Source organism: Aotus nancymaae, unplaced genomic scaffold (genome assembly GCF_030222135.1).
Source record: "Aotus nancymaae isolate 86718 unplaced genomic scaffold, 86718_ANA_hifiasm-v0.15.2.pri h1tg000076l, whole genome shotgun sequence".
Lineage (NCBI taxonomy): Eukaryota > Metazoa > Chordata > Mammalia > Primates > Aotidae > Aotus > Aotus nancymaae.
The window spans coordinates 24,840,296-24,862,229 of record NW_026988491.1 but is presented as its reverse complement, the minus strand read 5'-3'; the positions used below and the strand labels follow the sequence as shown (position 1 = coordinate 24,862,229).

Below are 21,934 nucleotides of genomic sequence, written 5' to 3'. Positions count from 1 at the left end.
ACAAAGGGCCAATATCCAGAATCTACAAACAACTTAAACAAATTTTCAAGAAAAAAACAACCCCATCAAAAAGTGGGTGAAGGATATGAACAGACACTTCTCAAAAGAAGACATTTATGTGACCAATAAACATACGAAAAAAAGCTCATCATCAATGGTCATTAGAGAAATGCATATCAAAACCACATTGAGATACCATCTCATGCCAGTTAGAATGGCGATCATTAAAAAATCAGGAGACAACAGATGCTGGAGAGGATGTGGAGAAACAGGAATGCTTTTACACTGTTGGTGAGAGTGTAAATTAGTTCCACCATTGCAGAAAACAGTGTGGCGATTTCTCAAGGACCTAGAACTAGAAATACCATTTGACCCGGCAATCCCATTACTGGGTGTATACCCAAAGGATAATAAATCGTTCTACTATAAAGACACATGCATACATATATTTATTGTGGCACTGTTCACAATAGCCAAGACTTGGAACCAACCCAAATGCCAGTCAATGATAGACTGGAAAAAGAAAATGTGGCACATATATACCATGGAATACTATGCAGCCATAAAAAATGATGAGTTCATGTTTTTTGCAGGGACATGGATAAAGCTGGAAACCATAATTCTCAGCAAACTGACAGAAGAACAGAAAACCAAACACCGCCTGTTCCCACTCCTAAGTGGGTGTTGAACAATCAGAACGCATGGACACAGGGAGGGGAACATCACACACACGGGCCTGTCAGAGGGTGGGGGGCTAGGAGAGGAATAGCATTAGGAAAAATACCTAATGTAGATGACAGGGTGACGGATGCAGCAAACCACCATGGCATGTGTATACCTATGAAACAAACCTGCATGTTCTGCACGTGTACTCCAGAACTTAAAGTATAATAATAATAAAAAAGATCTAATTTTTAAAAATCACAAGAGACCAGATTGGAGCTGGTGAGACAGGATCCACTGGAAACCTCGAGTAGGAAGTGGGCATCGGGGACAAGGAGGGGACGGGAGGAAGCCTCTGTAGTTTCAGAGGCAGGGAGGAAAGGCATTCAGTAAAGGGGTCTGATGAGGCCTCTGTAAATGGGATAGTACTAGCATCTCCCTTATATGTTTGTCGTGAGAGTAAAAATGCAAATAATAAAAGCATTAGTAAACATTTCTGGAGCACTTTGTATGAGCCAAGCATTTTTTATATGTTAACTCAAACTTCACAACAACTCAAAGATCAGTATTACCAGTCTCATTTTACAGATGGGAAAACTGAGACAGAACTATGAAGTGATTTTCACAACGCCTCCCACAGCAAAGCCAATAACCCATTTGTGCAAACTGGAAAATGTCCTTTGAGCATTTAACACACTGCCCAGCACATATTAGGTGCTGGGTTAACGTTGAAGAAGAAAGTCAGGGACTTGCTTCCTTATCTGAGGACACCAAGGTGGCTGAGGAAATCACAAGATGGAAGCAGGTTTGGGGAAGGTGAGGACTTCTGTGTGGGGAGTAATAGGTCTGAAAGCTAGGGGACCTGAGGTGGGGACACTGAGGAGTCAGCTGGTGCCCAGGGTTTAGGGCCTGGCTGGAGTCCTTTGGCCTGAACTCCATGAAGAGGACGTTGTGAGACAACCACTCACCTTCTCTCCTGCGTGAACCTTGAAGGACACGCCCTGCACAGCCAGTGGGAGCTCAGGTCGGTATCTTAGCCCAAAGTCCCGGAACTCGATCTGCCCACCATGAGGCCAGGGGGGCTGAGCTGAACACGTGGGCAGCCTCCAGGGAGCCTGGAGCAGGAGGGGACACTGAGTGAGAGGGCAGCCTTCCTCTAAGACTTCACACAAGATGGCCCAGCTCTCTCAGCTTCAGTTTTCTCTTCTGCAAAATGGACATATTTATTCCTGTTTTACAGGGTTATGGGAATTCAACAAGGGCGGGCATGGGATGTGTTACTATCATGTTGCTGGAATGTTGCCATCATGTTGCTGTTGCCGTTATGTTACTATCATGTTGCAGCTACACTGCTGTTGCAGTGCTGTTCCTCATGGTCCCTGCCACTCCCATAGGTGATCAGCTTTCCTCAAGCTCAGAAGCAAAGGAACCAAGATTTGGCCTCGCTCCAAACCTTATGCTCCTAACCACTGCTGACACCCTGTCTGTGACTCTGACCTATAGTGGTGGGGTTGAGTCAGGGGAGAAGAGGGTGCAAGCTCCAAAGCCTGCAGCAGACGTCAACAGGGACCCACTGGCCCCCCATATGTTCCTGCTGGGACCCCCTCCCCACCTCCCCACCCATCACCTCCTTGGGTGTCCAGGCATAGTCCTGCATCCGCTCCACTGACACGATGCTGTTCTCTAGGTCCGTCCAGTTGCGAACAACCCACTGCAGTGTCTGGGTCACCTGGTGCAAGAAGGCATCTCAGGCTGGGTTTGGCAAGTCCACTTGAGGGCGTGCATCAGCCCCCCTGGTTTCCCAGCCTTTGCTGGGAGGCCAGACTCAGGGGAGCAAAGAGGGGAGGCAGGAATGGGGCAGTCTGAGGACCTGGACCCGGGGAATTGGGATTTGGATGCAACCAACAGGTCCCTCCCCTTCCTTCAGTAGAACCAGAGCAGGCAGAGCAAAAAGCAGCTCTCAGACATCAGCCTGTACAAACTGCCTTGATGCAGGTGGGAAGACAGAACCAGAGAGGGTGTGTGGCCCCCCCCAAGGACACCCAGCAGGACCCAGGGTCACTGATTCCATTCTGACAGCTTCCCCACAGTGACCAGGTGGCAACTGATTTCCCATGACACTTGAAACTGCTCCAAACTCCTTCCTGTGAGCCATTACCAGCTCTAGCCCTGCCATCCTGTCCCCAATCTTGTCTCCCAGCACCCCTGCCTTCGCCTACCCTCTCCAGCCACACCCGCTTTCCTGCTGTTCCTCTAACACACCAGGGATGAACCTTCAACTCCCAGGGCTTTTTCTCCTGCTGTTATCTCACTTCCTCCTAAGTCACCTCCTCAGAGAGGCCTTTCTGGATGTAGTAGGAAAATGCCCCCACCCCCCACCCAACATGCTCCAGCCTCTTACTTCATCCCTAAGCTTAGCAGCCTCGACTGTAAAATGAGGATAATGATGGTACCTCTGGTGGGGTTGTGGGCAGGATTAAGTGAGTTAAGATTTATAAAGCTCTTGTCCACTGTGGCCCATGCCTATAATGCCAGCTTTTTGGAAGGCCAAGATGGGAAGATTGACCCCAGGAGTTGGAGGCTGCAGCAAGCTGTGATCACGTCACTGCACTCCAGTCTGAGTGACAGGGTGCGACCTTGTCTCAAACCAAAACTGCAGGGCATGGTGGCTCACACCTATAATCTTAGCATTTTGGGAGGCTGAGGCAGGCAGACCATTTGAACCTAGAGTTTGAGACCAGGCTGAGCAACACGGTGAAACCGTTTCTTAAAAAAAAACAAAGAACATTAGTCAGGCATGGTGGTGCATGCCTGTAGTCCCAGCTAACTGGCAAAGTGAGGTAGGAGAATCCCTTGAGCCTGGAGATGGAGACTGCAGTGAGCCAAGATCACGTCACTGCACTCAAGCCTGGGTAACAAAATGAGATCCTGTCTCAAACAACAACAAACCAAAATGAACAAAATTGTATAAAGCTCTTAGAATAGCGCCACCTCCATTACGAATGCTTACATGTGTATGTACACATTTTTTTCACAGATGTCACGAACTGACATTACATACTGTTATTAATAGTTAACAAAATGTGGCCGGGCACAGTGGCTCATGCCTGTAATCCTAGCACTTTGAGAGGCAGAGGTGGGTGGATCACTTGAGCACAGAAGCTGGAGACTAGCCTGGCCAACATAATGAAACCCCATCTTGATAGAAATACTAAAAAATAGCCAAGCGTAGTGGCTTATGCCTGTAATCCCAGCAACTTGGGAGGCTGAGGCATGAGAATTGCTTGCACTCAGGAGGCAGAGGTTGCAGTAAGCCGAGACTACACCACTGCCTGAGTGACAGAGACTCTCTCTTTAAAAAAAAAAAAAGTTAACAATGCACTAGAAATGTCCTCCACAGGATATTCTCCATCTCAACTAGTCTTTATAACATCAGAAGTGATGGGATTTCTGGCCTATTTTTCCAAGGAGCACACTGAGACTCCACGATGAAAGACTCTTGCCCAAGGTTGCAAGGTCACCTTGGCTGAGTCTGGCTTTTGTGGAGCTGTGTGTCCCTCCTTGGTGGAGGGACTCCAGACCCCTTAGTGGTTTGGACTTGGGGTCTTTGAAGGTCCCACTGGCAGGGGTCTGATGGTCTCTGACTCTGTCTGTCCCCTAAGCCCAGTTTGGGGGTGTGGGGACTACCTGGAGGGCAGCAGAGACAGAGAAGCCCACGAGGCCGGCACTGAGGTGGGCTTTGCTCAGCACAGCACACGTGGCAGCCGCGAACACCAGGCCATTCCCCAGGAGCTCCACGTTGGCCGCAAGCCACCTGCAATGGGAGGCAACAGTGGGGTGAGTGGGAACTCTCATCTGCAGGGAGATGCTTCTCTGGGCACAAGGACTGGTCATGCCAGCATTGTACCCACAGGGCTCCCAGCAATGGCCTCCACATGCAAGGCCCCATCCTGGCTCAGGGAGTAGAGGAAGATGACACTGTCCTGTCTTGACTGAGTTCAGCTCCGGGTATGGGGTACTCTCGGTGCTCCATAGTTTCCCTGTGTGGCTGCTTTTCTGTCCCTGGAACTCACCCAGCCACATCCACCCGCCATTCCCCTGTATCCCCACCCAAATCTCATCTCAAATTGTAATCCTCACGTGTGAAGGGAGGGATCTGGTGGACGGTGATTGGATCATGGGGGCGGTTTTCCCCAGGTTGTTCTCCTGATGGTGAGTGAGTTCTCGTGAGATCTGATTATTTAAAAGGGTGCAGCAGTTCCCCTCTGTGCCTTCTCTTGCCTGCCGCCGTGTAAGACATGCCTTGCTTCCCCTTCTGCCATGATTGTAAATTTCCTGAGGCCTCCCCAGCCACGTGGAACTGTAAATTAAACCTTCCTTTCTTTATAAATCACCCAGTTTCAGGTAGTTTTTTATAGCAGTGTGAAGATGGACTGCGACACAGCCCCAGCTGGCTGGGGACCTTAGTAGAAAGGGAAAAGGACTTGACATGTATTGAGTACCTCGTGTGTACTTAACCCTCTCCACCCTCTGGTACCAGACTGCCTGGATTCAAATCCTGACTCTTTGGCATTAGCTGTGTGGCCTTGCACAAGTTTCCAAACCTCTCTGTGCCTAGGGTTTATCATGCATAAAACAGTTTCTGCCTGAAATTGTTAGCAGAAATACATTAATCCACATAGGTTGCTCAGAACAGTGCCAAGCATGCAGTAAGCATGTTACAAGTCTTATCTATGAGTGTCTGTATTTAATCCTCACATCCACTCCATGAGCATGATCCCTGTCTGACAAATGAGGCTCAGAGAGGTTATAATAACTTGCCTGAAATCAACCAGTTGGTTAGTGGCAGAGCTGGGATTTGAACCTGCGTTTATCTGTTCTTAAATTTGTGTTCTTGTTCTTGCTTAGTATCTAAAGATAGCTGAGGATGCTCGTATGGCTGCTTTATCACCAAGGCAAAAGAAGCTGATCCAGTTGCCTGGCAACAGAAGCTTCTTCCTGTACCTACTGCTCACCTGCTGTTGGGAACCTCTCAGTCATGTTCCATCTGCCCACAGTCAGAACCAAGAGACTGCCTGTAGGATCTAGCCTTGACTATGTCCCCAACTCTCTAGGTGACCTCTCTAGCCAAACAATATGACCTCAGGTCTCACCCTCTGAGGATATGGATGAATTACACGATCTTCTCTGCCCTGGCTCTTCCTACCTGTCAGCCACTAGTCGCGGAAAACTGATCCTCTGGCTTTCATCCACGCGAGCATTGTTCTGAGCCATGAAGTGGCCCTGGGTTCGGAACGCCCGGACCACTGTGCTGCCCTGGAATGTCTCAGCCATGTGGGAGCAGACAGACGAGTAGCTGGCTGACTCCAAGCGTCTCAGCTGGCATGAGCTAACCACATACAGGCTCTGAGAAGGAAGGATGCGAGAGGGGAGAGGAGAAGCCACGGGCATAGAGAGGTCGTTTCCAGAAGCAGAGAGAGCCCCAAGTACAGGATTCCAGACCAGGCTCTGTTACCACCTTGCTGTGTGACCTTGGGCTAGTTGCTTGCCCTCTCTGGGTTTCCATTTTTTTTTTTTTTTTTTTAACAGAATCAGAATTCTATGGTTTTTTTTTTTGAAAATTACATGGGGAGCTTCACAAACCTCTAATGCCCCACCCCAGAATGACTGAATCAGAATCTCTGGCAATGTCACCTTGACTTTGGTGCTGTTTAGACAGCCTTGCAGATGATTCTAATGAACAGCCGAGGTTGAGAAACCACCAATTTAGTTTAAGTGTTTCACTTCCCAGCACTGAGGTCAACTACATTTAGGGCTGGTCATTGGGAGAACAAAACTTTAAGGGGAAATGAAGACAGATGGCCAAGTCAGTTTCATTCATGTAACCCCAGGGTTACATGCCAGGGGATGCACAGAAAGTTTGTGTGATCTGGTTTGCAGCTGCAGGTTGGGTGCAGCTGGCAGACAGGCAGGCAGAGAGGAACTGAATTTGCTGAACACCCAAGCTGTGAGCACCAGGCTTTTTACAGTGTTTCATTCATTGCAGAGTCGCATTCCTGTCATTCATCAGTTAATGGTGAGAACATCCAAGGCTCTGGGGATTCAGCAGCTGTCCTGAGCTCCACATTAAGTGGCAGAGTCTGGATTCAAACCCATCTCTGCTTGACTCCAAAGCTTGAGACAGAGAAACAGCCCATCATCGGAGTCAAGTGGACTTAGAGAAGGCCTAGGACAGTTGTGGGGGACAGTGGCAGCCATGGGTTTTTGGTTTTTGTCTTTTGAGATTCAGTCTCACTCTGTTGCCCAGGCTGGAGTGCAGTGGCACAATCCCAGCTCACTGCAACCTCTGCCTCCCGAGTTCAAGCAATCCTGCCTCCTCAGCCTCCCAAGAAGCTGGAATTATGGGCGTGTGCCACTACACCAGCTAATTTTGTATTTTTAGTAGAGACAGGTTTTCACGTTAGCCAAGCTGGTCTCAAATGATCTGCCTACCTCAGCCTCCCAAAGTCCTGTTTTTTTGTTTTTTTTGAAATGAAGTCTCACTCTGTCACTCAGGCTAGTGCAGTGGCGTGATCTCAGCTCACTGCAACCTCCACCTCATGGGTTCAACCAATTGTCCTGCCTCAGCCTCCCAAGTGGCTGGGATTATAGGGGTGCACCACCATGCCCAGCTAATTTTTGTATTTTTAGTAGACATGGGGTTTCACCTTGTTGGTCAGGCTGGTCTTGAACTCCTGACATTATGTTCCACTCACCTCAGCCTCCTAAAGTGCTGAGATTACAGGCACAAGCCACTGTGCCTGGCCCCAAAGTGCTGGTTTTACAGGTGTGAGCTACCACCCCTGGCCCTAGCCATGGTTTTTATCTGACTACCATGTTTTCTTCTACTTCTGGTTTCCTATGGGAAGGGGCTGGGTTGGGTATTGTCAATATGGGACCTGATCAGAGAAGTGGTCACATGACACAGCCTAGCCTATCAGACTCTACTATTTATTCAGTTACTGTGATGAGTTCAGAGATGGACACATGATCCAAAAAGGGCCCATCAGAACGTTCCCTGGGATTACTATATGACTACTGAGCTGGAGAAACATTTTTTTACATGTTGAATTGCTGAAGTGAGATGATATGATGGCTAGTGGCCATCAGACCTGCCTTGGAAAGAGAGCATGTACAAAATTAGACCAAACGGGGTAAGCCAGTGGCTCCTAAATATTCATGTCCATCAGAATTACTTGGAAGGTTAATTAAAACCTAGATTAACAGGCCAACCCACAGAGTATCTGAGTCAGTAGGCCTGGGCTGGGGCCTAAGAGTGTACCCGGCTAACTAGTCCCCAGGTGATACTACTGCTGATCCTGGGGCCTACACCTTGAGAAGCACTGAGTGAAGATATGGAGAGAGTCACTGTGTCCTGATAACAGCTGGGCCCACGCACCCTAGGAATGTAAACCATTACATTCTGTTCTTTCGCTTAAGCTCATTTTAGTTGGTCTCTGGTCCCAGCAACTGAAAGAATCTAGCTTAATAGCCTTTGAGACCTGGCCTCCAGATAATTGGAGAGGAGGCAATGGCAGCAGGATATAATGTAAAAACATTACACATGAAGAGCTCTGGCCCTTGGTATTTAATTGTGCCATGAGGCACAGTGGCTCATGCCTGTAATCCCAGAATTTTGGGAGGCCAAGGTGGGAGGATCACTTGAGGCTGGGAATTTGAGACCAGCCTGGGCAACACGGTGTGACACTGTCTTTACAAAAATAAATTTAAAAATTAGCCAGGCATGGTGGCACGTGTCTGTAGTCCCACCTACTGGAGAGGCTGAGGTAGGAGGATCACTTAAGCCCAAGAGTTCAAGGCTGCAGTGAGCTATGATCACCTCTGCACTTCAGCCTGGGCAGAAGAGCAGGACTCTGTCTCTAAAAAAAAGAACTATGAGAGACAGAGACTAGTGGAGACATCAGAAAGACTGTAGTGTCTCTGTCCCTGGGAATTCTAGGAACAACCCCTAGATGCCCAGCTGGGTGAAACCTCATATATGGAGTCTTCCCCAGAGACAGGGGACTGGCTGAGTTGACCTCAGGTGGTCCCAGAAGCCTCCCTGACTTCTCCATACCTGAAACCCAACGTAGAGGAGAAACAATGGCAGGATGGCTACAATGGCCAGTGGAGTAGTCACTGCCACCACCAGGGTGACCTCCAAGAGTCCAAAGGCGTACATCAGCAGGGACCGGAGTTTGTCTGGGATGTCCACGTCCACGGTGTCCGTCTCCTTGGAGAAGCGGTTCAGAAGGTTGCCGATGGGAGTCCTCTCAAAGAAGCTGATGGGAGATCGCACCACATCCCACAGAAGCCTCTGGAAGAGCAACCTGGATGCCCAGAACCCACCTAGGAGCACCGCGGCCATGGAGGCAAATAGCCCGATGGCTGGGGAGGGAGAGGAGGTAAGAGCATGAAGGCTGCAGACCCTCAGGAGCATCCCCGTGGGGCCTTGCAGGGGTCTCCCCCGCTACCTCGTGGTGGCCATCTTATGGTTTAACCACCCTACTAGATATTTTTTGACAGGGTCTCACTCTGTCACCCATGTTGAAGTACAGTAGCATGATCATGGCTCACTGCAGCCTTGACCTCCTGGACTCAATTTATTCTCCTGCCTCAGCCTCTGAGTAGCTGGGACCACAGATGTATACCCCCACACTGGCTAATTTTGGGTATTTTTTGTAGAGATGGGATCTTGCTATGTGTCCAGGCTGGTCTCGAACTCCTGGGATCAAGTGATCTGCCTGCCTTGGCCTGAGATGACAGGCATGAGCCACTGCACCCAGACTCTGCTTGTTTCTTGATGTAATGGATTGAAGAGTATCCCCCAAAACTCATTTGGGATGGGTCCTAAATTCAATGACTGTCATTTGTATAAGACTACTAGAGGATACTGAGAGACACAGAGCAGGAGATGTGAAGATCGCGGCACAGATTAGAGGACACATCTACAAGCCAAGGAATGCCGGGGACTTCTGGTGACCACAGGAAACCAGGAGAGAAGCCTGGGGGGGTTCTCCCTCAGAACCTCCATAAGACGTTAACCCAGCTGACACCTTGATTTTAGACTTCAGGCCTCAGAACTGTGACAGAACAAATTTCAGCTATGCTGGGCTCCCAAGTTTGTGGCGATTGGTTTTGCAGTAGTCCTAGGAGAAAAAGGTACATCTTTCCTCCCAGTGCTAATCTATATGCTTGGGGTGGGACTAACTTCTCCTCTGGAGTGGGGTAAATTTCACCCATGGCTAATCCAAACCACTGAACTTGGTTCAGAGATGAGTGCATAACCCAAGTCCAGCCAATGACAGGGAGACCTGAGACTTTGCTAGTACTTGCTTATTAGAGGTGGCCAGGCTGGAGCTGTGGGATATCATCTTGCCACCAGAGAGAGCAGCTGAGCTGGACAGGAAGCTGTCACAGGGGAGGGAAATGAAATGATTTTTTGTTTGGACCCCTATATCCAGCTATACCTGAAGCCAGACCCTATGCATACTCGCCCTATGAGCCAATCAATTCTCTTGTTGCTTAAATCACTTTGAATTGGAGCTGATTTTTTCTTTTTTTGAGATGGAGTCTTGCTCTGTTGCCCAGGCCGCAGTGCAGTGGTGCAATCTCAGCTCACTGCAGCCTCCACCTCCCAGGTTCAAGCAATTCTCCTGCCTCGGCCTCCCAAGTAGCTGGGATTACAGGCACTGCCAGCATGCCTGGCTAATTTTTGTATTTTTAGTAGAGATGGGGTTTCACCACGTTGGCCAGGTTGGTCTCAAACTCCTGACCTCAAGTGATCTGCTCACCTCGGCCTCCCAAAGTGCTGAGATTACAGATGTGAGCCACTGTGCCTGGGCTGGAGCTGATTTTTTTATTCTTTGTATTCAAAAGAGTCATAACCAATTTCTCTCTCTTGGCTCCAGTCTCTCCATCTTTAAGGGAGAGTAAGTCTTGCCCTTAGCTATCAAATGAGGGATGGCAGTGGAAGGATTTTGAAAGGGCCATTTGCCACCCACATGAGGATCTGGGTTAATTCCAGGGCTCAGCAGACTCTGACAAGCCCTCATTTCCTCTTGGTTCAGTAGCCATTCATCTTGAGTATTCCACTGTACATGCAGTTGTGGCGGGCAGGTCTCCAGGTTCTTAGGATTAGAAGAGTCCTCAAGTTGAGTCCTGGCACACGCATTTTATAGAGGAGGGTACAGGCTCACAGCATTTTGGTGATGTGGCCAAGGTCACCCAGTGAATGAGGAGAAATCAACATGGGAGTGAGGCAGCTGTCCTTTAAAGATGAAGCCAGGCTGGACATGGTGGCTCATGCCTGTAATGCCAACACTTTGGGAGGCTTAGGCAGAGGACTGCCTGAGCCCAGGAGTTTGAGACCACCCTGGGCATCGTGCCAAATCCTGTCTCTATTAAAAAAAAAAAAAATTAGCCAGGCATGGTGGGATGTACATGCAGTCCCAGCTACTCGGGAGGCTGAAGTAGGAGGATCGCTTGAGCCCAGGAGGCGGAGGTTGCAGCGAGCCAAGTTTGTACCACTGCAGTCCAGCCTGCGTGACAAAGCCAGACACAGTCTCTGTGTGTGTGTGTGTGTGTGTGTGTGTGTGTGTGTGTGTGTGAATAAATAAATAAGAAGCCAAACTCACATGTGCACTCCCGTGACTCTCTTGAGCCAGGCCACATATTAACAGAAGAATCAGGTGTTAGGGATGGTGTGGGGGAGGCAGGAGGAATGTGGGTGTGGTTGTAAAAGGGCCACACGAGAGCACCTGGTGGTGAGGGGGTTGTTAAGCATCTCAAATGTCAACCACATTTGGGCAGGAGCCCAAACCAGATACAACTGCACAGAGGCAAACATGCACACACACACATGCAAGTAAAACTGAGGAAATCAGGAAATCCATGAGGCCAAGCGCGGGGGCTCATGCCTGTACTCCCAGCACTTTGGGAGGCTAAGGGGGGCAGATCATTTGAGGTCAGGAGTTCGAGACCAGCCTGGCCAACATGGTGAAACCCCGTCTCTACTAAAAATACAAAAATTAACCAGGCATGGTGGTGCACACGTATAATCCCAGCTCCCAGCTACTCGGGAAGCTGAGGCAGGAGAATTGCTTGAACCTGGGAGGCAGAGGTTACAGTGAGAAGAGATCATGCCACTGTACTCCAGCCTGGGTGACAGAATGAGACTGTTAATAAATGAATGAATCAATGAGATCCATGGATTGATGAGTTTCATTATCCTTTATGTGTGATACTTTTTTTTGTTGTTTTTTTGAGATGGAGTCTTGCTCTGTGGCCAGGCTGGACTACAGTGGCACAATCTTGGCTCACTGCAACCTCTGCCTCCTGGGTTCAAGCAATTCTCTTGCCTCAACTTCCCGAGTAGCGGGAGCTGGGATTACAGGTGTCTACCACCACACCCAGCTAGTTCTTGCTTTTAGTAGAAACAGGGTTTCACCATGTTGGCCAGGACGGTCTCGATCTCCTGATCTTGTGATCCGCCCTCCTTGGCCTCCCACAGTGCTGGAATTATAGGTGTGAGCCACCGTGCCCGGCCTTGTGTGATACTTTACTATCATTTTGCAAAATATCTCCACTGGGAGAAACTGGGCAGACTGCACAAGGTAGCTAGCTGCCTTATTTCCTGGAACTGCATGTCAATCTACAAGTATTTCAGTAAGTATTTCCATTTTTAACAAGGAGAAGATAGAGTGATAGCGGTGACGCACCTGTTAGGGAGGGTCTGGAGGTTTGGGGACAGGCACTGAAAGCCACCAGCAGGCAGGCCCTAGAGCTGCCTTCTGCTAGTGGGGAGGGACTGGGGGAGGTTCTGAAGGTTCGAGAAAAGGAGGGATGTGCCCTGTCCTCCCCGTTCCCTCCAGCATCATCTTAAGGACACCGATCTTTGCTTGGACCCTGGACATTTTGCACAGTTGTTCCAGAGGGGACCCAGGGAGGGGCGGGGCCAAGGAGCCCTGAGCAGCCCTCGGTGGAGCTGGAGGAGGGGATGAGGAGCAGCCCTCGGTGGAGCTGGAGGAGGGGGTGAGGAGCAGCCCTCGGTGGAGCTGGAGGAGGGGATGAGGCGTACCTTGGAGACAGCCGAGGAGCCCAAAGATCCCGCCACGAAGGGCTGCCTGCATCTGCTGCCCACCCACTGTGGGGTCGTCCGCCCACAGGCTCAGCCAGTAGCCCCGGCAGAAGGAGGCCACTTGCTGGCAGAGGAAGAGAAAGAGTGCATAGAGGCAGAGGGGGGTGCCCATGGCCCGCAGGTAGGCCAGGTGCACTGCAGCCTTCATCTGTAGCACACAGGAGGGAAAGGGAGGCAGAGAGCGCCCCCAGCGGGAGGGGTGAGTTGAGGCAAGGCCAGGCGAGTCTCCCAGAAAACATGCCAATGGGCAGAGGGAACCACCAGGCAGACCTCATGGGTTCTTCCTCTGTGCCTCCCACCAGGAGCTCCCTCTCACCCCTACAGGACCCGGCTAGCCTTACAACCCCCATCTCCTACACAATCCCCAATGAGCTAGCATTCATAATTTTTTCTTTTTTTGAGACAGAGTCTTGCTCTGTCACTAGGCTGGAGTGCAGTGGCACGATCTCAGTTCACTGCAACCTTTGCCTCCCAGGTTCAAACGATTCTTCTGCCTCAGTCTCCCAAGTAGCTGGGATGACAGGTGCCCGCCAACACACCTGGCTAATTTTTCTTGTAGTTTTAGTAGAGATGGGGTTTTGCTGGCCAGGCTGGTCTCGAACTGCTGACCTCGTGATCAGCCCGCCTCAGCCCCCCAAAGTGCTGGGATTACAGGCATGAGCGACTGTGCCCATTCTTATTTCCCTTACAGCACTTATTGTTATCAGATATAGCTTATTAGCCTAATTATTTGCTGTCTGTCTATCCTCACTAGTATCCAATCTCTACCAGACTTAGCTTGGCACATAGTGGGTATTGTGCACACGTTTGCTGGATGAATGAGGGGGTGGGTGAATAAATGAGTGGGTAGGTAGGTAGGTGTGTGGATGAGTAAGTGAATGAATGGATGGAATGATCAATGAATGGATGAACAGCTGAACAGACAGATGCATAGGTGAGGGAATGGTTGGTATGTATTGTTAGGCTGGATAAAGGAGGACGTGTGTGAATGGATGGGATGAATAAATGAGTAGGTGGGATGGATAGATGAGTGGGTGGGATGGATAGATGGTGGGTGGGATGGATAGGTGAGTGGGTGAGATGCATAGGTGAGTGGGTGGGATGGATAGAGGGTGGGTGGGATGGATAGGTGAGTGGGCGGGATGGATAGGTGAGTGGGCGGGATGATAGATGAGTGGGTGGGATGATAGATGAGTGGGTGGGATGGACAGATGGTGGGTGGGATGGATAGGTGAGTGGGTGGGATGGATAGATGGTGAGTGGGATGGATAGATGGTGGGTGGGATGGATAGGTGAGTGGGTGGGATGGATAGGTGAGTGGGTGGGATGGATAGATGGTGAGTAGGATGGATAGATGGTGGGTGGGATGGATAGATGGTGAGTGGGATGGATAGGTGAGTCGGTGGGATGGACAGGTGAATGGGTGGGATGATAGATGGTGGGTGGGATGGATAGATGGTGGGTGGGATGGATAGGTGAGTGGGTGGGATGGATAGATGGTGGGTGGGATGGATAGATGGTGGGTGGGATGGATAGGTGAGTGGGTGGGATGGATAGATGAGTTGGTGGGATGGATAGGTGAGTGGGTGGAATGGATGGGTGGGTGGGTGGCTGAGCACTGAAGTGGATGATGGAATGGAAAGGTAGGTGGGTGGAGGTATGTAGCCATATAGAAGAGGAGAAACAGTACAAGCTTCAAATAGACTGGCCTAGATTTGGATCCCAGGTTGAGTCCCAGGCTGGCGATGAGAACACTGACAAGTCTCTTAGCTCTTTAAGACTTCAGTTTCTTGGCTGGGCACAGTGGCTCATGCCTGTATCCCAGCACTATAGGAGGCAGAGGCAGGAGGATCACTTAAGCCCAGAAGTTCAAGACCACCCTGGGCAACAGGACAAAACCCCATTTCTACTAAAAGTACAAAAATTAGCTGGGCATGATGGCACATGCCTGTAGTCCCAGCTACTTGAAAGACTGAGGTAGAAGGATTGCTTGAGTCCAGGAGGTCAAGGCTGCAGTGAGCTGATTACATCACTGCAGTCCAGCCTGGGTGAGTGAGCAAGCCACTCTCTCAAAAATAAAATAAAATTTAAGTTATTTATGTCTAAAATAGAGCTATCATATCTATTTTTTAGAGTGGTTATGAGGTTTAAGAAAATGAAGGTCTAGAATGCTACTGGCACATAGTAGGTGCTCAAGAAAGGTGAGTATCACTGCCCCACTGCCAACTGCTACATCTGGTAGGAGGACTTGGGCCCTGGGGGCAGCAGCAGTGGCTGGGGAGGGGTGGGCCAAGCTGGTGCTTACCCTGCTGTACTGCACACTGTCCTTTCCTGTTGGCCATGCTGCCCTGTCAGGGTCATCTAGAGGAACCCCTGTCTGGGCTTCTGAAGTGGTGTGGTCCTTCTCAGGGACTGACTTGATGAACCTGTCGTTTAGAGGAAATGAAGAGGAAGTCAGTGTCTCAACCAATGGTGGGGTGTATGTTCCCAACCCTAAGGCCCACTGACAGCCACTGAGCTCAGGGTACACTCTTCATTCATTTATTCATTCATTCATTCATTCATTCAACAGAATACTGACCAGATATCTATCATGCTTCCCTTCTCTGTGTGTGGTACCCAGCTAAATGCCATCTATTACCCCAGAGTCAAGCAAGCCCATTCTTCTGATGCCATTCACAGGATGAACTTCATTTGCTCACCACTGGAACTCTGTTCTCAGAATTTTCTTATTTGTTTCTTTTTTGAGACAGGGTCTTGCTATGTTGCCCAGGTTGGTCTTAAATTCCTGAGCTCAAGCATTCCGCCCACCTCAGCCTCCCAAAGTGCTGGGATTATAGGCATGAGCTGCCTCACCCAGCATGTTTTCAAAACTTTCATTTTGGTCTTTGGTGCAATTGTTTTGCCCCTACTGTTTACCATCAGATTTGTCAGTCCAACTAGCAGAATATAAATTATGCACAATTCAGATGCTAAAGACCTTTTGAATGTCTTATCTGTGGATGAGTGAGCTTTAACCTCTGTGCCTCAGTTTCATCAGCTGTAAACATAGGGGTAGTATCTATTCATTCATCCATCCATCCATCCATCCATCCATCCATCTACATATCTATACATCTACATATACTTGTCTACCTATCTACTATTAAAGTTTAGCCTAAAGCTGCCTCCTTACATATTTTAAGTTTGGCCTAAAGGTTTTCCCGTACTTAGTGAACTGTAACTTAACTGGACTCTTTTGCAAACAGACTGCACCCTACTTCTGTGTCAATCACTGAATTTCAGCCAATCAAAAGCAGCCAACTGTTCAAACCATGTTCAAATAAAGCAAATGCTAAGCTGCAACCAGTCCAGCTGTTTTTGTACCTCACTTCTGTTTCCTGTCCTTCACTTTCCTTTTTCTGTCCATTAGCCTTTGATCACGTGGCTGTACCAGAGCCTCTCTAGACGTATTCTGGCTCAGGGGCTGCCCAATGTGTGGATAATTCTTTGCTGGATTAACCTCTGTCAGCCAGGTGCCCTGGCTCATGCCTGTAATCCCAACACTTTGGGAGGCTGAGGCAGGTGGATCACCTGAGGTCAGGAGTTCGAGACCAGCCTGGCCAACGTCGCAAAACCCTGTTTCTACTAAAAATACAAAAATTAGCTGGGTTTGGTGGTGCATGCCTGTAGTCCCAGCTACTCGGAAGGCTGAGGCATGAGAATCGCTTGAACCCGGGAGGCAGAGGTTGCAGTGAGCTGAGATTGTGCCACTGCACTCCAGCCTAAGGTAGAGAGAGAGATTCTATTTCAAAAACAAAACAAAACAAACCTTAGACACATTAAATTTGACAGAGGTTAATTTTTTTTTCTTTTTGAAATTGAGTATCACTCTGTTGCCCAGGACAGAGTGCAGTAGCATGATCTCTGCTCACTGCAACCTCCGACTCCTGGGTTCAAGCAGTTCTCAGGACTCAGTCTCCCAAGTGGCTGGGACTACAGGTGCGCACCACCAGGCCCAGCTAATTTTTGTATTTTTAGTAGAGAGTGTTTTGCCATGTTGGCTTGGCTGGCCTCAAACTCCTGACCTCAGGTGATCCATGCACCTTGGCCTCCCAAAGTGCTGATATTACAGGTGTGTGCCACTGCGCCCAGCCTTAATGTGTCAAAGGGTTTTCTTTGAACATGACTACCTATCCATCTGATCTTATTTCATATTCTTTTTTTTTTCTTTTCCTTTCTGAGACAGAGTTTCGCTCTTGTTGCCCAGGCTGGAGTGCAATGGCATGATCTCGGCTCACTGCAACTTCCACCACCCGGGTTCAAGCGATTCTCCTGCCTCAGTCTCCGAGTAGCTGGGATTACAGGCGCACACCATCACGCACAGCTAATTTTTTGTACTTTTAGTAGAGATGGGATTTCTTTATGTTGGTCAGGCTGGTCTCAAACTCCTGAACTCAGGTGATCCACCTGCCCAGGCCTCCCAAAGTGCTGGGATTACAGGCATGAGCCACCACGCCCGGTCTTACTTCAGATTCTTGCGCGCTGTGAAAATGGTGGGATTGCTCACTGCGTGACTGAGAAGTGCCATCGAGGTGGCTAGCTGGGACAGGGATCAGCCCCAGTGATCCCCAGGGACTGAGGCCCCTTAGGATACCTGCTGCCCTGCACCCCGTATAGAAGGCATTTAAGCTCAGACCACCTGGTACCAGTGGCCTGTGGTTCTGCTTCCCAAGACCCCGCTCATTAATAGGGGAGAGGATCAGGCAGCATGTCCTTCTGCTCCAGACAGCCACACAGTGAGCCCAGCTGTGTCCTAGCTGAAGGGAGCTGAGTGAACAGGGAACCACAGGCCTCCTCCTGGACCCCTGCCTACACGTTCTGGCCAGCAGCAAGTGATACTGTGTGTACAGACCCAAGCCCTGGGCATAGCCTGCCTGTGAAAGCATAAATGACCGGGCCTGGCATGGTGGCTAACAACTATGGGGGGAACCTTTCTTTGGAACCAGCGCTGCCCTACTGCAGCATTCAGACAACTCCAGCAAGCTGGCTCAGCCCCCTTGAAGACGTCCATCTCGCTGGGAGGCATTTGTTCATCCCATGAACTGGCCCTATGGGGACCTAATCATCTTGGCCAACTGGACCGATTTTGGTGAATTATCCCTCAGTTGGGCATCATGGGGGGCTTCAGCAGGTGCTCCATCCATAATGGTTTTGGTTGCCCCCTAACTGCCTCAGATGCAGGCGGTCCCTTCAGCAATGTCAGCTTCAGCCTGTGCCCTTCTGAGCATGGCACCCTGGTGGACTCACCTCTAGGGTCTATGCTCAGGCCTCCTGCCTGCAGAGGAGCCTCTGGGGTCCTTGGTGCTGGTCCCAGGTTCTGTTTCTGCAAGGTCAAGAGCGTCCTGTCACACAACACAGTCCAGATACTCACTTTGACACCCACTGACTATGTGGCCTTAACTGCTCTGACCATCCATTTCCCCTGATCTGCCTCCTGCCACTTCTCCAGCAACCTCTCTCAACACCCCACTCTGAGTTCTTCCAGAAACACCATTCAGACATTCATTCACTCACTCATTCATTTCTTCAATCAGTGTATAATTGAGCACCTGCTATGAACCTGATGTTGGATAAACAGCAGTGAACACTGTACAAACTCAAGTTATCTCTGTTTCCCCTGACAGCCTTGCTCAAGCAGTTCCTTGTGTCTGGAATGCTCTTTTCTGGCTAACTCCCAACTACCCTCAGGTACCATCTACCCCAGAAAGGACACCTCCCCACCACTATCCCCCAGGTGTGGCCAGTAACTGAAGGCATAGCTGTAATAGTTTAACCATAGACCTGTAAGCAAGAAATAACTGCTATTTTAAGCTGCTGCTATTTGGGGGCTATTTGTTACACAGCATCATCACAGCAAAGGTTGACCAATACCAACAGGCAAGTTCTAGCTTCAATCTTCAGGACTGTGACATTGTGAATCAACACTTAGGGTTTTTACCAGGGTGGGGCAGTGCTAAGCAGATGTTCTCAGAAGAGGCAAAGCCTGAGATTGAGGGAGACCTGGGTGTGAGTCCCTGCTTTGTCATGAAGGATAGTATGGAGCCGAAGTGATTAAAAAACACATTCTCTGGAATCAGGTTGCTTGGGTTTAAATCCCAGTGCTACTACTTATAAGCCATGTAATCTGGGACTAGTTCCTTAACTACTGGGCCTCAGTTTCTTCATCTGTGAAATGGAAATGATTCTAGTACCAGCCTCACAGGGGCATTATGTTGATTCATTGAGCTAACGTGTGTGCTGTGTGGTTAGTTGCTACTTTTCAGTTATTGTGGGTGAGCTTGGCTTGGCAACTTCATTTCCAGAACTTTGTCATGTACCCAGCACACTTTGTGTTCTGTGGATTATTAGAAACTCTAGCTGGCATGGTGTAGCTTTCTAGGCTTCTTGCGCTGTCTCCATAGCAACTGCAAGCATAGACTGTGGAGCTGGACACACTCAAGTTCTAATCTGTGACCTCGGGCGAGTGATTTAACTCTCTGTGCCTCAGTTTGCTTATCTGTAAAATGACAGCAATACCTTCACATGCCTCTGAGGGTACGGTGAGAATCAAATGAAACAGTATATTTTTTACAGAAGCACTAAGCACAGCCCCTGGCTCATAGATGGTGTTATTGGCTCTTCTTGGAGAGAGGTGACCTAGTGGAGAGTCATCTGCTTCCAGGCCTAGGCCTGCAGGGAGGGTGTGACCAGAGCAATCCACTCATGCCAGTAGGACCTTTTGAGCCTCTTTCCCCCAAGAGTGGCAGGCACGGAGAATCGGCAAAGCCCACCTAGTACCTCCTTCTCCACTATCTCCTGGCTGTCCAGCTTGATCCAGAAGACCCGTGAGGGCCCCCTTCTTGTGCAGAAGCTCCTGGTAGGAACCCATCTCTGCGATGGCCCCATCTGCTAGCACCACGATCCAATCAACCTGGGGCAGGATGTGGAGTGTGTGGGTCACGAGAATCCGTGTCTGGGCAGGGAAGGGGTAGAAGTTACACACATGTGGCTGGGCGCAGTGGCTCACACGTGTCATCCCAGCACTTTGGGAGGCCAAGGCAGTTTGATCACCTGAGGTCGGGAGTTCAAGACCAGCCTGGCTGACATGGCTAAGCCCTGTCTCTACTAAAAATACAAAAATTAGCTAGGTATGGTGGTGCATACCTGTAGTCCCAACTACTTGGGAGGCTGAGGCATGAAAGTCACTTGAACCTGGGAGGTGGAGGTTGCAGTGAGCTGAGATTGCACCACAGCACTCCATCCTGAGTGACAGAGCAAGACTCAAAAAAAAGGAGAGAGAGAGAGAACAAGGAAGGAAGGAAAAGTTACACACATGTGCTTGGCCAGCCTCCCAGAGCTGGGGGTTGGGGTGGGGGTGTTGTCCCTGGACTCAGAGTGGGGACAGCTCCCCTTCTTGTGCTCCTGCCATCTTTCTTGAAAACAGCATGCCCAAGAGAAACAGAGGGGACTCCTTCAGCCTGTGTCTCAAAACAAGAAGACAAGGAGTCCATCTGACCCAGGCCAACCATCCAAGGCAGAGCTGTAGTAGTTAAACCACAGACGCATAAGCAAGAAACAGCTACTGTTGTAAGCTGATGGAATCTGAGTGGTTGGTTGTTACGTAGCATCATCACAGCAAAAGCCGACCCATACAAAGAGGAAAACTGGACTCAAAGTGGAAGGGAGTGATGAGAGAAACCTGGGTTAGTACTGGATGCTAAGGGCATCCTCTACCTTTGCTCTGTGCCCTCTGACACATGTTCCCAAACTTACTGTTCCCTGGAGTAGCCCACCAGGCCCGATGACCTGGTTGAAGACGTGCTGGCCGATGTGGGCATCCAGGGCTGCCAGAGGGTCATCCAGCAGGTACACAGCTGCCTTTCAGTACACAGCCCGGGCCAGGCTCAGCCGCTGCTTCTGGCCCCCAGAGAGATGCATGCCCTGTGGCCACAAAAGGAACAATGTCCTGAGTCTGCATCTACAGGGTGAAACTGGGGCGCCCAGGCTGGAGCAGGTCGGGGCAAATCTGCCCATCAGGGTGAGGTGCAGCTCGCCATGGCTGTCCCCTAGGCATTCACCCAGCTTCAAAGGCACTCACTTGCAAGCCAGCATCACCTCCATCATCCTTACCCGACCTCACTTCTCCCCTCCCCAGCACGCTTCCTGGAGGAGTTCCATACGCTTCCCAATACACTCTGTCTCCTTCTGTTCACTCTCTGTGTCCATCTGAATCCAACTTCTGTTTCCCTTCCTCCACCAAGACCACCTTCAATGAGGACACCACTCATTTCCCTATTCCCTGATCCAGTGGTAGCTTTTCAGTCCTACCTTTCCATTTTAAATTTTATTTGTTTTAGTTGTTATTGACATGTAATAGCTGTACCTATGTGAGGGGCACAGGTGATATTTTGATGCCTGTAGAGCAGTGGTCCCCAACCTTTTTGGCACCAGGGACCAGTTTTGTAGAAGACAATTTTTCCACGGACCTGGGGGCAGGGGATTGGTTTCAGGATGATTCAAGCACATGACATTGATTGTGCACCTTACTCCTATTATTGTTATTATTATTGTTAATTGAGATGCAGTCTTGCTCTTATCACCTGGCTGCAGTGCAGTGGTGCGATCTCTGCTCACTACAACCTCCGCCTCCTGGGTTCAAGCAATTCCCCTGCCTCAGCCTCCCAAGTAGCTGGGATTACAGGCACCTGCCACCACACCTGGCTAGTTTTTGTATTTTTAGTAGAGATGGGGTTTCACCATGTTGGCCAGGCTGGTCTTGAACTCCTGACCTCAGGTGATCCACTCACCTCGGCCTCCCAAAGTGCTGGGATGACAGGCATGAGCCCCTGCACCAGGCCTACTTCTATTACTGTTACATTGTAATATGTAATGAAATACTTACACAACTCACCATAACGTAGAATCAGTGGGAGCCCTGAGCTTGTTTTCCTGAAACTAGATCATCCCTTCTGGGGGTGATAGGAGAGAGTGACAGATCATCAGGCATTGGATTCTCATAAGGAGCACGCAGCCTAGATCCCTCATATGTGCTGTTTACAGTAGGGTTTGCGC

The 21,934-nt window shown here is 49.7% G+C and overlaps 1 protein-coding gene across 1 annotated transcript in view; it reads right to left on the bottom strand.

The window, feature by feature from the left end:
- Positions 1-21,934, bottom strand: part of LOC135271286 (ATP-binding cassette sub-family C member 6-like) — an 86,323-nt gene that overhangs the window by 19,214 nt on the left and 45,175 nt on the right. Inside the window, 10 exon segments of the mRNA XM_064368285.1 lie at positions 1,632-1,778; positions 2,291-2,392; positions 4,351-4,477; positions 5,870-6,069; positions 8,780-9,090; positions 12,782-12,989; positions 15,147-15,267; positions 18,131-18,206; positions 19,661-19,835; positions 20,636-20,803. Of these exon segments, the coding sequence (XP_064224355.1) occupies positions 1,632-1,778; positions 2,291-2,392; positions 4,351-4,477; positions 5,870-6,069; positions 8,780-9,090; positions 12,782-12,989; positions 15,147-15,267; positions 18,131-18,206; positions 19,661-19,835; positions 20,636-20,803 (1,635 nt within the window).